Genomic DNA, 17086 nt, shown 5'->3' with positions numbered 1-17086 from the left:
CAGCAGCCTATCAGCTGCACGCAGCAGCCTATCAGCTGCACGCAGCAGCCTATCAGCTGCACGCAGCAGCCTATCAGCTGCACGCAGCAGCCTATCAGCTGCACGCAGCAGCCTATCAGCTGCACGCAGCAGCCTATGAGCTGCACGCAGTAGCCTATCAGCTGCACGCAGCAGCCTATCAGCTGCACGCAGCCTATCAGCTGCACGCGTAATCCGATGCTTCTCTGCTGTTATTTATAGCGTGCGCAGCTGCAAAACTCAAATTGCACGCCGTACATAACCCGGCCTCGGCGAAAGCACTTTATGCACTTCAACTCCTGCGCGGGTTTGTCCGCTATGAAAATGAGCGGAAGCCTCCCGGAGCCAAGTTGTCATGGCAACGCAGGCTGAGCGTACAGTGCCGTCGTCACCTGAAGTCGACGGGAACGGAATGTAAAGATCCGTGTGATTTACCTCACTCAAAAAGTCAACGTTTGTCATTGTTTTGTCCATTTTAATAGCTCATATTTAGCAAGTTTGAACATGTTGATATAAAATAGGACTCTCAGTGCAATTCATTGCTTGTGCTTCATAAAGCACCTTCACAGAAGAAGAAGAAGAAGAAGAAGAAGAAGAAGATGCAGCAGCATGCATTAAAAAACTTGGGACCTTAAAACTCAAAGTGAAAAACTGGGGGAACATTTTTAAAAAGTCGTACAAAACAGCTGCCACCACTGCACGGTACCGAAGAGGACGGAAATGCGTGATGATAACCATAGAAGTACAAATGAAAGGTGTTGGAAGCTGGGGCCGGGTACCTTTCACACTTGAACCAATACAAGGGAATTAGAGATGTCCGATAATATCGGCCTGCCGATATTATCGGCCGATATATGCGTTAAAATGTAATATCGGAAATTATTGGTATCGGTTTTTTTATTATCGGTATCGTTTTTTTTTTTTTTTTTAATTAAATCCACATAAAAAACACAAGATACACTTACAATTAGTGCACCAAACCAAAAAACCTCCCTCCCTCCCTCCCCCATTTACACTCATTCACACAAAAGGGTTGTTTCTTTCTGTTATTAATATTCTGCTTCCTACATTATATATCAATATATATCAATACAGTCTGCAAGGGATACAGTCCGTAAGCACACATGATTGTGCGTGCTGCTGCTCCACTAATAGTACTAACCTTTAACACTTCATTTTACTCATTTTCATTCATTACTAGTTTCTATGTAACTGTTTTTATATTGTTTTACTTTCTTTTTTATTCAAGAAAATGTTTTTAATTTATTTATATTATTTTACTAATTTTTTTAAAAGTACCTTATCTTCACCATACCTGGTTGTCCAAATTAGGCATAATAATGTGTTAATTCCACGACTGCATATATCGGTTGATATCGGTATCGGTAATTAAAGAGTTGGACTATCGAATATCGGCAAAAAGCCATTATCGGACATTCCTAAAGGGATACCATATTGGTGCTCAACGGTACCAATTTCCAGTACCTTTTTGTGTGTTCATGTGGTAATAAATGTTCAATTTAATAATCATTTAACACTGCGCTTATAATAACTGGGCTGTCCAGTTGTTATCTCGTTTGGTTTTTTTACACATCTGAGTCTCCTATGCATTAATTTGAGTTTGTCCTAAGTGTGTTGCTGTAGTCAGGAAGCAGTCTTTGCCATTAAGTTGAATGTGCCAGTCCTGTAAGTATTGTACTTATAACATCAAGGCTGTTTGATGGCAACATGCATCTCAGGTGTTGTTTTTGAGGACCACATTTGGAGGTCTTGAACTTCTTATGCTCTGATTACCAGAGGTGTGGACTCGAGTCACATGACTTGGACTCGAGTCAGACTCGAGTCATGAATTTGATGACTTTAGACTCGACTTGACAAAATGTAAAGAGACTTGCAACTGGACTTAGACTTTAACATCAATGACTTGTGACTTCACTTGGACTTGAGCCTTTTGACTTGACATGACTTGCTACTTTCCCCAAAACCCAAAGCTTAAAAAGTTATTTGGGAGCGCTCCGTATCTTTCATTTTATACGTGTCTGTCTGTCTATTAGCGTGTGTGCTGCTTGTCAGCGTGTGTGCTGTCAGTACAACAGCCAATCAAATTAGATCTACGTTGTTTTCATCACACAGCTCTCATCCAATCCAATTGCAGGACAACCACCGAACATGAGTTGTCAAACAATGCGGCAGTGAGAAACAATTATGCCAAAGTTGGTTTCGTTCGGGTATAAAAACTACGACTTGGTCAACAAAAAACGAATTGCGTATGCAAATCACGCAGTTGGAATATTACAGACGGAGACGCAACAACTTCCAACTTCATTCGACATTTGAAGTTGCACAAAGAAGGGTAAGTTTTGAATGTAAGCTAACGTTTATTGGCTAAGTAACATGACTTTTATTTGCTGTGTAGTTAAATCAGTGAGGCTGTAAACTCACTGCTAACGTTATACCCATAGACATCTTATAAGGGTACGCAGCATGGAGCGCTACTGTCTACTGGCGCAGACGAGACGCGGGGCCGCCATCTTGGAGTGGTGATCCGCTCCACTCAGTGCAATTCATTTGGCAGGAGCAATGAACTGTCAACGCATTTCATTCATTTTACCTCACTGAATACCACTGATTTTCACGCGGTTTTTTGTCATACGTGTAGCTATGATAACGGACACATGTTTTGGCGAGTTTTATTATTCATAGTTTGCTTAACAGTAATATAATATTCTTATACGCTATAAGTGACCAGACGTCCGAGATCAAAACTGGGAATATAATCCCAGAGAAGAGGGAAAAAACGGTAAGCTATTTTTAAATTGAAGAAACAATATGATTAGGTTATATATACATGCGTATGTCCTACATAAACAATGTATGAATACATTAGATATCTATATATCTTAGAGACCTATAGACTGTATCTCTGTTGTTGCAGCAGCAGAGAGTTTATTCTGTCTTGACACTTTGTATTGATATTTTGTATTACATTCTTCCCTTAAATGATCATGTTTACAGTGATTGTTTTATATGTATTTTTTATGTGTCGCTTTGGATAAAAGCGTCTGCCAAATACTTAAACATATATAAACACCTGAAAGTCTTTATATCAGCTAAACCACCAATTTGTTTCACTACATTCAGAATAAAACCAAATGCTGTCTTACCCAACAATGTTAGTATTTGAATATTGTTATTTGAAAACTTATTCCTGGTTAGAATTATACTGTTAAGAAAGTATTGTCTTATATTTTGCCTAAAATGAGAATGCATCATAATCAGTGGCGGCTGGTGAATTGTGTTTTAGGGGGGTCATCCTCCCCCAGAAGATTTATTTGTGATTTTCACATACAAATATTGAAGATCTTTGCTCCTTCTCAACTCTGTGGTAATATTATTTTCATAAAATACAACCAATCGTATGTTAATGTTTGTTTTTGCAAATGTGTTTATTCTGGAAAGGAATGAGTTAAATGTTTAAAATTGTTTAAACTATTAAAATGACTGGTTAATAGTGCTATTATGAATTGCAATGTCAGCACTATTTTTTTTCCTGCAATTTCAAATGCACTTGTTTTAATAAATAAATACAGCGTTTTAAAAGCATACACAATCTGTGTAAAAATATTAGTCTGTGGTTAAAAGGACTTGAAAGGACTCGAAACTCAAAATGCAGGACTTGGGACTCGACTTGAGACTTTCCAGTCTTGACTTTGGACTTGACTCGGGACTTGCCTGTCTTGACTCGGGACTTGACTCGAGACTTGAGGGCAAAGACTTGAGACTTACTTGTGACTTGCAAAGCAATGACTTGGTCCCACCTCTGCTGATTACTGCTTTGCACACTCTTGGCATTCTCTCCATGAGCTTCAAGCACTTTTGAAGTGAAAACCATTTCAGGTGACTACCTCTTGAAGCTCATAGAGAGAATGCCGAGAGTGTGCAAAGCAGTCATCAGAGCAAAGGGTGGCTATTTGAATATCAAACATGTTTTCAGTCATTTCACCTTCTTTTGTTAAGTACATAACTCCACATGTGTTCATTCATAGTTTTGATGTGAAAATCTGCAATGTAAATAAAGAAAACATTGCATGGAATGATCGGTGTGTCCAAACCTTTGGCCTGTACTGTACAATCTGTAAATATGTCTGGGCATGTGAACAATCTGAAGACTTTTCTACAAGTTGTACTATTTTAGTGTTACTGCAAGCACACTAAAGATGAGAGTGCTTGACATTATGCCCAACAGTGTGTAGTTGGTTAGACAAAAATCTGGTAATATGCATGACGTGTGTGCCACTTGGTGTGAAAGTTTGATATTGACAATGCTATATGCCGTTTTGGTTGCATTTTGCAGGCTATAGGAGGTTTTTTGCAGTTTGGGTGTGTGGTTTTGTGAATTGTATTAACACTGGTTTGCAAAATTGTGTTGTATTATTGTGTTTTATAGGGGTGTAACGGTACGTGTATTTGTATTGAACTGTTTCGGTACAGGGGTTCCGGTTCGGTTCGGAGGTGTACCGAACGAGTTTCCACACGGACATATTAAGTAGCGTAACGCACGTTGTGTAAACAATGCACACCGAGGCACAACACACGGCATGCTAGCAGCTAACGAGCTAGGGTAGACTGACCATACGTCCTCTTTTCACCGGACATGTCCTCTTTTGCGGGGCTGTCAGGGCGGAGTTTCTTAAATGCCTCAAATGTCCGGCATTTTGAGTTAGGGTTGCGTGTATTTTCAATGTACGCTCAGGGTTAAGAAGGGGTTAAAAACAAAACAAACAGCAGCATTGGTGAGGGAGGGGCAGAGAGAGAGAGAGAGAGAGAGTTATGATAAACGTGCATGCGTCGCCAGGCTCTGCTTTTTATCCATAGATTTATCACATTTCATTTTTTATTATCTATAGCAGGGGTGTCAAAAGTGTGTCCCGGAGGCCATGGTCGGCCCACAGCTAATGTTTTAAAGGCCCACGGCACATTCTAAAAATACTATTCAAATAAACAAACAAAAACATAACAAAAGTGAAATAAAAAAGCTTAAAGGTGAAATGTCATTTAGAAAAAGTTGCAATGTTGACTAATAAAACAAAGCTGTTTTTTTTTTCTTTCAAACTGTCATTGCTCAAAACATAATATTGAATCAAAATCAATGTTGTTATGAATTATTGACCTATCCAAGGTTCCCATTACTTCACATCAAATATTACACTAAGAAAAATATTTTTGGTGGAAGATTTTGCAAATTTGGTAAATAAATAACCAAAAAATGTATATTTTGTTGTTTTCTTACTGTACCGAAAATGAACCGAACCGTGACCTCTAAACCGAAGTACGTACCGAACCCAAATTTTTGTGTACCGTTACACCCCTAGTGTTTTATAATTGGAAAGAACTGTAATTCAATACTCATCCTTGCGACAAGTATGTACTGCTAAGGCAAGTTGACAATAACCAGGCAACTGAATATCTTAAACAAATCTGCCATTTGTTGCATGCATGAGTGTTCAGGCTGCTCTGTACAACATGGCTAGGACAACAATAAAAATTACTAGAAAATGTTCGCGGAAATTTTGATGGGCCTGTTATCTGTGTCCTGGACCTCTGGTTGGGGGTCGTCTGAAGCCACCGTACTAATTAGATGGTGCCGAGTGTCCGAATCCGTGAGTTTTAGGTGTAACTAACACTGCTCCCCTCACCTCCCAGGAGGTGATCAAGGGTGATGGGTCAATTGCAGAGAATCATTTGGCCACACCTAGTGTGTGTGTGTGTGACAATCATTGCTACTTTAACTGTACAAAATTAACAACAGAGCTAGCCTTCCTTGCGATGGACATCCAGCCAAAACCAAAAGTAGGACGTACATCTTTTTTTTAGCCATGGTTAAAGTAGACAAGTGTGTGAACAAAATGAGACGTTAAGCACCGAGCTCCGTGAAAGTATGGCTGAGCTACAAGAGGAGGTCATCTTGCCTTTTTGGCGTTTGTCTCAAAGCAGTCGTCCATTAAAAGGGTACGTACCCATTAAATTGGCCCGTTTTATTCATTTATTTGTGAGTAGCGTTGGCATGGTGACGCGAAATGTTCCCAACTTAAAGTACCGCTGTCGGCGCGAGCGAGACCATTCCGACGGTGTAACACACACGTGGGGGGTTTGTTGGCCGATTCGTCTTGTATTAATCGTAAAAAAGGAAATGTGCGGAACTATAATAATAAAAGTCCAAGTATGAGCAATAATAATATGGGCTGCTTGCAGTGCAATATAATTACCCCACCCCCATTTTCTACCACTTATTCCCTTCGGGGTCGCGGGGGGCGCTGGAGCCTATCTCAGCTACAATCGGGCGGAAGGCGGGGTACACCCTGGACAAGTCGCCACCTCATCACAGGGCCAACACAGATAGACAACATTCACACTCACATTCACACACTAGGGCCAATTGAGTGTGGTCAATCAACCTATCCCCAGGTGCATGTCTTTGGAGGTGGGAGGGGCCTATCTCCAGGTGCATGTCTTTGGAGGTGGGAGGGGCCTATCTCCAGGTGCATGTCTTTGGAGGTGGGAGGGGCCTATCCCCAGGTGCATGTCTTTGGAGGTGGGAGGAAGCCGGAGTACCCGGAGGGAACCCACGCATAAAATAGATCAATTATTGGGATAATTCACAACCAACTACTATATTTGTAGTGTTCTGAACTCCTGTTTCCATGCCAGTGGTGAACCGAGCAGAGCAATGCAGCCCTGAGAAGTTGTGCCATAGAGTTGTCATTATGGGCCTGCTGCAATGCGAGCAGCCCATATTATTATTGTGTAATGTTATGTTGTTCTTCCCTAGACAGCGAACTAGTCAGAGTGAATGAACAGTGCCTCAGCTGGTCACAAACAAGTACTGCACTCCAATTGCCTTTAAGAGGCAAGTCAATTGAATAATTGTGTAGACTGCGCCTGACTTATGTGCGCACTATTATCAATGTTAAGCATGTTTAAATGTTATTTAAAAAATGTGGCTGTGACAGTTGACAAATGATTTCTATTAGTGTTGATGAAGGCGTTGGATTTTGAGGGTTGCAAAAACACGCATGCAGCCAACTGTGGCACAGTAGGGTAGAAGAATACAATCTCAGTCATGTAAACAAAGAAGTGCATGAGTAGGACTTATGAGCAAGCTGTATAGGTCACACCCCTTCGACCTAAAGCATTCATTATAAAGCTATGGGGGACAAAATCATACGGGACCAGACGTGGGTCGTCCACTAATATAGCTGCTCTTTTTGCAAGAAAACATTCCATGAGGAGTGACAGATAAAAGGCCGCCGATGGCGAGAAGAACTCCCAAAGCCACAAACACGACCACCAGCGTTGTGAAGGTTGTTCGATCCCCTGCGGAAGACAGGAGTTTTTCATCATTGTGCGTCAACTATTGAATAACTGATAGTTCCTCTTCTTCAGCGACATGCCACATTCCACAGGCCTTACCAGGGCTGGCCCGTCAAATTGGGTGGCCCTAAATCAGATTATGTTTAATATTGCTTCTTTATTATCATTATTACACTCCTGAAGAGCCCACATATTTACATGCACTAAATACCTCCTTATTGACTTGAAAGTAGCTTTTTAAAACACATGTAAAAACCTTACTAAGTAAATAAAAGAAGGTAAGTAGAAGGTTTAAAAAAAAAAGGTAAAAGAAGGTGAATAAAAGGTAAAAAAAATAAGTTAAATAAAAAAGGTAAAACAAGTAATATAGAACACAAAAGAAGATAAATAAAAGGTACAATTTTTTTTTTAAAGGTCAATTGAAGGTAAAAGAAGTTAAATAGAATGTAAAAAAGTTAAATACTAGACAACAAAATAAGGCAAAAGAAGGTTAAACAAGCAAAACAAGATAAAAAAAAGGTAAAATAAGGTAAATAATAGGTAAAGAAATGTAAAGAAAAGGAAAAGAGGGTATACAATAGGTAAAAGAAGATAAGAAAAATGCAAACGAAGGTAAATAACTGGTAAAAGGTGAATACAATTGAAAAGAAGGTAAATTGAAGGTAAATAAGTCAATAACAGGTGATATAGGTAAATAAAAGGTAAAATGGGGCAAATAAAAAGGTAAAAGAAGGAGTATAGAAGCTAAAAGAAAAAGGTGAAAAAGATAAAAGAAGGTAAATAAAAAGAAAAATAAGGTCAACTAAATGTGAAATGAGTAAATAAAGGGTAAAAAGGATAAATGTAAAGGTACAAGAAGGAATATAGACGATAAAAGAGTAAAACAAGGTCATTCAAATAACATCAAATGTAAAAGAAGGTATGTTGAAGGTACAAGAAGTAAAAGGTATTAAAGATAATTAAAAGGTAAACAGAAGGTAGATAAAATAATGAATATAGAAGGTAAAAGAAGTAAGTAAAAGGTAAATAGATGGTAAAATAAGTAAAGGTAAAATAAGGTAAATAGAAAAATGATCATTAGTGGAGAATAATTAGAGCATCTACCTGTCTTTCAAAACTAGTGACGCCTCTGTTTTGAACTTTAATTGAGGTTCCTTGAACACACCACGATGATGTAGTATTGAACTTGAACACAACTGCTGCAAATAGATGTATCATGTTTACCTTCTTTTATCACCTCATATGTTTACCTTCTTTTATCACCTCATGTTTACCTTTTTTTATCACCTCATATGTTTACCTTCTTTTATCACCTCATATGTTTACCTTCTTTTATCACCTCATATGTTTACCTTCTTTTATCACCTCATATGTTTACCTTCTTTTATCACCTCATGTTTACCTTTTTTTATCACCTCATATGTTTACCTTCTTTTATCACCTATGTTTACCTTCTTTTATCACCTCATATGTTTACCTTCTTTTATCACCTCATATGTTTACCTTCTTTTATCACCTCATATGTTTACCTTCTTTTATCACCTCATATGAACTGAAGTGTGCTGCAACCAGAATAAATACAACATGTTTCTTGTTTAAGTAGAGTTACACATTCCTACAACATTGATTTTATATGAACTTTTATGGTTTTATAACTGCCCGAATAATAAAAGAAAAGAAAAGAAAAGCCCAGGCCATGACCATGTGGCCCCCCCTCGAGGTTGTGGCCCTAAAGAGCCGTTTATGCCACGGGCCGGCCCTGCGCCTTACGTAGCTCGGAGGTAAGAATTGTGAAAAAAGGTCTTACTTGGAGCTTCGCTGACTGTGAAGCGTTTGACAGCGGCGCCCTGGGAATTGGCGGCGGTGCACTGGTAAGTGCCAGGATGCTGGAAAGACGAGGTCAGGATGGCTTGATTTTCCGTCCTCATCTTCAGGGGGGCCGGGAGAGTCCAGCTGTATTGTGGCGCTGGGTTTCCCCGGGCCCTGCAGTTTAGAGTCATGTTGCCCCCGACAGGAAGTGACAGGTTCTCATCATCTTGGTGGAAGGTGGGCCGATCTGTCCATGAAAGATGGCGTCAGACAATTTGCTGTTACAGGCAGTGAGAGGAGACCAGTGGGGATGTTGCCATCACACTTTTATGCTGCCCAATGTCATACATAAGATAATAATAGAATAGAATATTGTCATTATTACAGTGAACAGGTTCAAATAACGAAATTGGAGCAAATCCCCCAAGGTGCATACACAATAATATAGTAATATAAATAGTCAAAAAGATGATATATGTCTGTATATATGTATATATCCACACACATGCATATATCCATACATATGCATACATACATGCATATACATACACATATATACACACACATATACACACATATATATATATATATATATATATATATATATATATATATATATATACACATACATGCATATACATACACATATATACACACACATATACATATATATATATATATATACACATACATGCATATACATACACACACATATACATATATATATATATATATATATATATATATATATATATATATACACATACATGCATATACATATATATACACACATATACATATATACATGCACATATATATACACACATACATACATACATACACTACCGTTCAAAGTTTGGGGTCACATGGAAATGTCCTTATTTTTGAAGGAAAAGCACAGTACTTTTCAATGAAGATAACTTTAAACTAGTCTTAACTTTAAAGAAATACACTCTATACATTGCTAATGTGGTAAATGACTATTCTAGCTGCAAATGTCTGCTTTTTGGTGCAATATCTACATAGGTGTATAGAGGCCCATTTCCAGAAACTATCACTCCAGTGTTCTAATGGTACAATGTGTTTGCTCATTGGCTCAGAAGGCTAATTGATGATTAGAAAACCCTTGTGCAATCATGTTCACACATCCGAAAACACTTTAGCTCGTTACAGAAGCTACAAAACTGACCTTCCTTTGAGCAGATTGAGTTTCTGGAGCATCACATTTGTGGGGTCAATTAAACGCTCAAAATGGCCAGAAAAAGAGAACTTTCATCTGAAACTCGACAGTCTATTCTTGTTCTTAGAAATGAAGGCTATTCCACTAAATTGTTTGGGTGACCCCAAACTTTTGAACGGTAGTGTACATATATACACATACATATAGATATATATACACATATACATATATGTATATATATATATATATATATATACATATACTAATATATATATATATATATATATATATATATATATATATATATATATATATATATATATATATATATATATATATATATATATATATATATAAAATAGAATAATAAGTGGCTTTTACAGGCAGCGAGAGGAGACCAGTGGGGATGTTGCCATCACACTTTTATGCTGCCCATTATCATACATAAATAAGATCAGCCGATACTTTTTCACACAAATCGTCCAACGATGGATCGGCACATCCCCAGTGACCCCGGTTAGAAAAACTTCCCAACTTACAAAGCACAATCAGCTGGATTGGCTCAGAGGACACGGCGTGAAGTCTGGGCCCTGATGGCCGCAGGTCGAGCGTGGCCTCACAGCGCACCTGCGCTCCATCGTCCTCACCTAGGAGCTGCAGATCCTGCTTGAACATCAAATCCACCGGCTCATGATTCCCAACCCCTGGTTCTGGCATCAGGTCTAAGCTTTGGTTCCCCTTGAACCACTGCACCGTGACCTTACGTGCCGGCGCTACCTTTATAACCCGACAATAAAAGGAATAAATAAAGTCCTCCATCATGGGCTTGGCGGCGTACTCGCTACTTATGGTCACGTTGTCGGCCATTTCTGCAACAGAGCAGTGACAAACGTGAGGCGGTTTAGAAAGGCGGGGTAAAGTCAAAGCTAAACAAAATGTCTACTGACTGTAAGCGGTGACGGGGAGAATCTTGGAGCACTGAGTGCCGTTTCTGAGGTTGGCGAAGCAGATTGTGTTCACTCGCCATCCTCTCAAGGAGTCGACGTGCAAGGTGACGTTGGTCACGCCCTCCTTAAATCCGGTGCCCCCAAATGGAGACTCCCAGCCCATACCTCTCACTTGGTCAGATAAGGCCCTGCAGGTGACGGAGAAGAAGCCGCCGAAGGGCACCACCACTTCCCCGGGACTCATTTCCACCGGACAGGAGGCGCTCGCCGTCTTTGCTGGAAGGACACACAAGCAGAGGCTTGAAGGTCAACTGCACTTTTTGGGGAATTTTGCCTGTCCTTCACAATCATGAGACGTGACCACGGATGGAATTGTTTTTTAACTCCTAAATAAACTGAAATAAAAGTCCGCTTAAAATGGAACTTATCGGAGCCGCTCTATTCTGCCTATAAAGCCCTTAAAAACATCCCGACACCTCCATTAAAGTTTTAAAGACATGATGTACATATATTTACCTATTTTGCTCAATTTAAGCAAACACAACGCATTCATTTAAAAAACACACCACGATGTTGGCTTTTTTTTTCTTCATCACTGATTATTCCTCACTGCAGCCTTCACGAGAGCTGAAAAACATAATAAAAAATCACTTACTGTACAAAGTCTGCTGTTATTAGGATGTCGACTGCTAAAATGTTCCTATATTCCCATTTAGATGACGAATGACTCAAGCGTCTTTTGGTGTCGTTCTCACCATTAAAATGGCTGTCAAAGTGTAGCAACTTGTCAGAATACGTCCTGGTCCTTCTACTATCCAGGTAAGAGGCATGACTTATGATCTGCAATAAAGTCTGACGAGCAAGGAAGCGGCTCATCAGTCGATCATGACATTGGCACACAAGCACCGCTATAAATAGTTAGTCTGCGTTAGCACTTATAATAACAATATCACTAATACTTGGTTAATATTCAAGTCACAGCTGCAGTATATTGGCGCTTTTTGCATGTTTTTTATTGGGTTTTATGGGATGAATAGAGGACCTCCCATTGGCTCCGCTCTAAGCAGACTTTTATTTATGAGTTAGAATGCATTAAAAAAATAATTTAAAAAACCTCCACTGTTTTGTCTTTCATAGTGATTGTGAGCAATAGGTAAAAAAAAAAAGTGCAGTTCCACTTTAAAGGCCTACTGAAATGAAATTGTTTTATTTAAACGGGAATAGCAGATCCATTCTATGTGTCATACTTGATCATTTTGCGATATTGCCATATTTTTGCTGAAAGGATTTAGTATAGAACAACGTCGATAAAGTTTGCAACTTTTGGTCTCTGATAAAAAAAAACCTTGCCCCTACCGGAAGTAGCGTGACGTTGTCAGTTGTTCACTCCCTCATATTTTCCTATTGTTTTCAACGCAGCTAGAGCTATTCGGACCGAGAAAGCGACGATTGCCCCATTAATTTGAGCGAGGATGAAAGATTCGTGGATGAGGAACGTTAGAGTGACGGACTAGAATGCAGTGAAATACATATTTTTTTTCGCTCTGACCGTAACTTAGGTACAAGCTGGCTCATTGGATTCCACACTCTCTCCTTTTTCTATTGTGGATCACGGATTTGTATTTTAAACCACCTGGGATACTATATCCTCTTGAAAATGAGAGTCGAGAACGCGAAATGGACATTCACAGTGCCTTTTATCTCCACGACAATACATCGGCGAAGCTCTTTAGCTACTGAGCTAACGTGATAGCATCGTTCTCAAATGCAGATAGAAACAAAAATAAATCCCTGACTGGAAGGATAGACAGAAGATCAACAATACTATTAAACCATGTACATGTAACTACACGGTTAATAGATCTCAGCCTGGCAAAGCTTAACAATGCTGTTGCTAACGACGCTAAGGCTAACTTAGCAACCGGACCTCACAGAGCTATGCTAAAAACATTAGCGCTCCACCTACGCCAGCCAGCCCTCATCTGCTCATCAACACCCGTGCTCACCTGCGTTCCAGCGATCGACGGCGCGACGAAGGACACCGTGCGGTGGCCGCGGCTAGCATCGGCTAGGCGTCTGCTATCCAAGTAAGTAGTCCTTGTTGTGTTGCTACAGCCAGCCGCTAATACACCGATCCCACCTACAGCTTTCTTCTTTGCAGCCTCCATTGTTCATTAAACAAATTGCAAAAGATTCACCAACACAGATGTCCAGAATACTGTGGAATTATGAAATGAAAACAGAGCTTTTTTGTATTGTATTCAATGGGGAACACATACCCCTGTTCCCCGGGCTACGTCACGCGCATACGTCATCCTCCAAAGGCTTTTTCAACCGGAAGTTTGGCGGGAAATTTAAAATGTCACTTTATAAGTTAACCCGGCCGTATTGGCATGTGTTGCAATGTTAAGATTTCATCATTGATGTATAAACTATCAGACTGCGTGGTCGCTAGTAGTGGCTTTCAGTAGGCCTTTAAGGCCCTGTTTAGACTAAGGCTTTATTATTACATTATTTTTGTTGACACACACATTTTAAAATGTTGATGTGCAGTTATAATGAAAAAATGTATGTTAAGGAACATCAATCTTCAACATAACTTCTGGAGCTTCTGTTGGGAACGAGTAACGATGGCAGAATAATTCATGTGTGGCGTGAAAGCAGATGTGTGTACTTTGCAATGAAGTAAACGCAGTCTGAAAGAAAAATAACCTGCGGAGGCACTTTCTGACAAAACATCCACATTTCCATGTCCGGCCCCTGAGTCTTTGGGCTCTTGAAACTGTGGCCCTCTTCATTATGCAGTTCAATAGCCCTGCTCTAGACCATCGCCTGAAACCCAGAATTGCCCAGATGTCCCTCTGGGTCCTGTGATTGCAACCTAGCTATATATATATTCTATTTTACATATATTTTAAAATATGTTTTATACTATTTTTTGGATGGCGTTAATTTGAGTTATTCTCCAGTGTGGACGCCTCGTTTTTTCTTAATCCTCAGTGCCATGCCATTTTTGTTATTGTCAATAGTGCTGTGTATGTATGTTTCTTTTCAAAATAATCCATAAAGTGGCCAATACTATTGTAATATTGCTATTTTTAGTACATTTAGCCATTTTTATGCTTGCAAATGCGTATCGTATTTTCCAGACTATAAGGCGCACTTAAAATCTTTTTTTCCCCTCAAAACTCGACAGTGCGCCTTATAACCCGGTGCGCCTAATGTAGGGAATAAGTTTGGTTGATTGAGCTTACCAACCTTGAACCAATTTTATTTGGTACATGGTGTAATGATAAGTGTGACCAGTAGATGGCAGTCAAACATAAGAGATAAGTGTAGGCTGCACCGTATGGTGTGCTTCATCCATCCATCCATCCATTTTCTACCGCTTGTCCCTTTTGGGGTCGCGGGGGGTGCTGGAGCCTATCTCAGCTGCATTCAGGTGGAAGGCGGGGTACACCCTGGACAAGTCGCCACCTCATTACAGGGCCAACACAGATAGACAACATTCACACACTAGGGACCATTTAATGTTACCAATCAACATATCCCCCGGTGCATGTCTTTGGAGGTGGGAGGGGCCTATCCCCAGGTGCATGTCTTTGGAGGTGGGAGGGGCCTATCCCCAGGTGCATGTCTTTGGAGGTGGGAGGGGCCTATCCCCAGGTGCATGTCTTTGGAGGTGGGAGGGGCCTATCCCCAGGTGCATGTCTTTGGAGGTGGGAGGGGCCTATCCCCAGGTGCATGTCTTTGGAGGTGGGAGGGGCCTATCCCCAGGTGCATGTCTTTGTACCCGGAGGGAACCCACGCAGTCACGGGGAGAACATGCAAACTCCACACAGAAAGATCCCGAGCCCGGGATTGAACTCAGGACTACTCAGGACCTTTGTATTGTGAGGCACATGCACTAACCCCTGTGCCACCGTGCTGCCCTGGTGTGCTTCAGCATAGGAGTATTATTATGGTGTGTGTATAAGGTAAGACACACTATTTGGCGTTTCGTTTCTCAATATTATGCAAAAGCAACTTTTCTTACCTTCTAGTACCTGCTGATCTGTATTTGGGATCTGCATAAGTCCTGAAAAATTGCGCAAGTCCGCCTTTGTAGTCCGTGCCGACACCGTAGTGGATAATCTTCTTCTTTTTCTCTATCTTCTTGTTATGTGACATTCATCCTCTGCTGTTGCCATTTCTAATATAAAGTAATGTAAAGTTCTTACTTATATCTGTCAGTAAACTCACCATGAAAGCACTAAAACATACCGGTGTAGTGAGTTGAATTATTCACCCAAGGAACTTTACTTATTAGAGAGTTCCGGTCACGGGACACATTTCGGGTGTTGTTGTTGCACTAGTGAGCCACGGATGAGGAGATGCTGCTCCGTTATTGACTGAAGTAAAGTGTGAATGTCATTAAAACAGTTAGCGCCATCTTTTGACACTTCTTCCACTCCCGTCCTTGCACGCTACACCGCTACAACAAAGATGACGCTGTCCAAGTGGAGGCATGTAAATAAGACCCGCCCACAATACGGTGCATCCTGAAGAGACTGTCAAAAAGCGACTTGAAGATGATGTGTAAAACATCATCTATGCAACATTTTGAGCAAAGAACCAGCATTACATGTTATGTAGACCACAAAGAAGTATTTTACGTTTAGAAAATAATCATAATAATATGACTCCTTTAATGCGCCTTATAATACGGTGTGCCTTATATATGAAAATAGACCTGTAGTGTAAAGTTCTTACTTATATCTGTCAGTGAACTCGCCATGAAAGCACTAAAACATACCGGTGTAGTGAGTTTACATTATTCACCCAAGGGACTTTAGTTATTAGAGAGTTCCGGTGGGACGGTTTTTCACGGGACACATTTCCGGTGTTGTTGTTTCCGGATGAGCAGATGCTGCTCCGTTATTGATTGAAGTAAAGTGTGAATGTCATTAAAACAGTTAGCTCCATCTTTTGACACTTCTTCCACTCCCGTCCTTGCACGCTACAAAGATGACGCTGTCCAAGTGGAGGCACGTCAATAAGACCGCCCACAAAATGGTGCATCCTGAAGAAACTGTCTTTTTTGTCACATTTTGAGCAAAGAACCAGCATTACATGTTATGTAGGCCACAAGGAAGTCTTTCACTTTTAGAAAATAATCATAATAATATGACTCCTTTAATGCGCCTTATAATCCGGTGCGCCTTATATATGAAAATAGACCTGAATCGACTCTTGCCCTCCACCTGAAACCTGGAAGTGCCTTAAAGTCACGTGATTGCAAGCCAGGGTTAAATGGCGTTTAAAAAAAGCAGCAAACAGAAACATGTTCCTGCTAGACATCCACACCCAGTCAAATTAGTTTGGCATGACAAAGTATTTAGTGTCATTTTAGTTGGTATGTATACAAACAAAAGCTAATAAATGTGTCAGAAAAGAGAAGCTATTACTATCGTGTGTAGCTGAGCTATGAGCTATTGCTAATGCTAACACAGGTGTATAAGTAAGTCAACATAAAAAGTTGTTGTACCTGTACAGCCGACTAGGCAGATGAATATGAAGCACCACATCGCCACGTCGCCAAATATGAGCACTTTCCCGGCTGAATTGTCTTCAAAAAGATGTAAAAAAAAGATGCATTCCGTCAACTTGGAGACAGTCCTTCGACTGAAAGTTTGTTGCGTTCAGGTGTCCCAAACAATGCTGGGATATCTGAGCGTTGCGTCACGGGAAGTAGTCAGTGGCGACATGGACGTCAATGACT

General features: G+C 40.2%; 1 protein-coding gene across 1 annotated transcript; it reads right to left on the bottom strand.

Moving 5' to 3' along the window:
• Nucleotides 1-1017: 1017 nt before the first annotated feature.
• LOC133657046 (carcinoembryonic antigen-related cell adhesion molecule 5-like) lies at nucleotides 1018-17062 on the bottom strand. The gene is made up of 5 exons (XM_062057930.1): nucleotides 16853-17062; nucleotides 11326-11601; nucleotides 10918-11247; nucleotides 9197-9445; nucleotides 1018-7392 (listed from the first exon to the last, which is right to left on the bottom strand). Exons 1-5 carry the CDS (start codon nucleotides 16890-16892, stop codon nucleotides 7238-7240), a joined length of 1050 nt encoding a protein of 349 aa, XP_061913914.1. The 5' UTR covers nucleotides 16893-17062; the 3' UTR covers nucleotides 1018-7237.
• Nucleotides 17063-17086: the final 24 nt, after the last annotated feature.

Source organism: Entelurus aequoreus, linkage group LG09 (genome assembly GCF_033978785.1).
Source record: "Entelurus aequoreus isolate RoL-2023_Sb linkage group LG09, RoL_Eaeq_v1.1, whole genome shotgun sequence".
In the NCBI taxonomy this organism is placed as follows: domain Eukaryota; kingdom Metazoa; phylum Chordata; class Actinopteri; order Syngnathiformes; family Syngnathidae; genus Entelurus; species Entelurus aequoreus.
The sequence above is the reverse complement of the archived record's forward strand: the minus strand, read 5'-3'. Positions and strand labels throughout refer to the sequence as shown.

Excerpts from the sequence above, each read along its gene's own strand:
- LOC133657046 (XM_062057930.1), bottom strand. The coding sequence starts at position 16,892 with ATGTGGTGCTTCATATTCATCTGCCTAGTCGGCTGTACAG. Across the intron at positions 11,248-11,325 it reads TCTCCCCGTCACCGCTTACA|AAATGGCCGACAACGTGACC; the intron begins GTCAGTAGACAT and ends GCTCTGTTGCAG. Across the intron at positions 7,393-9,196 it reads CACAGTCAGCGAAGCTCCAA|GGGATCGAACAACCTTCACA; the intron begins GTAAGACCTTTT and ends TGTCTTCCGCAG.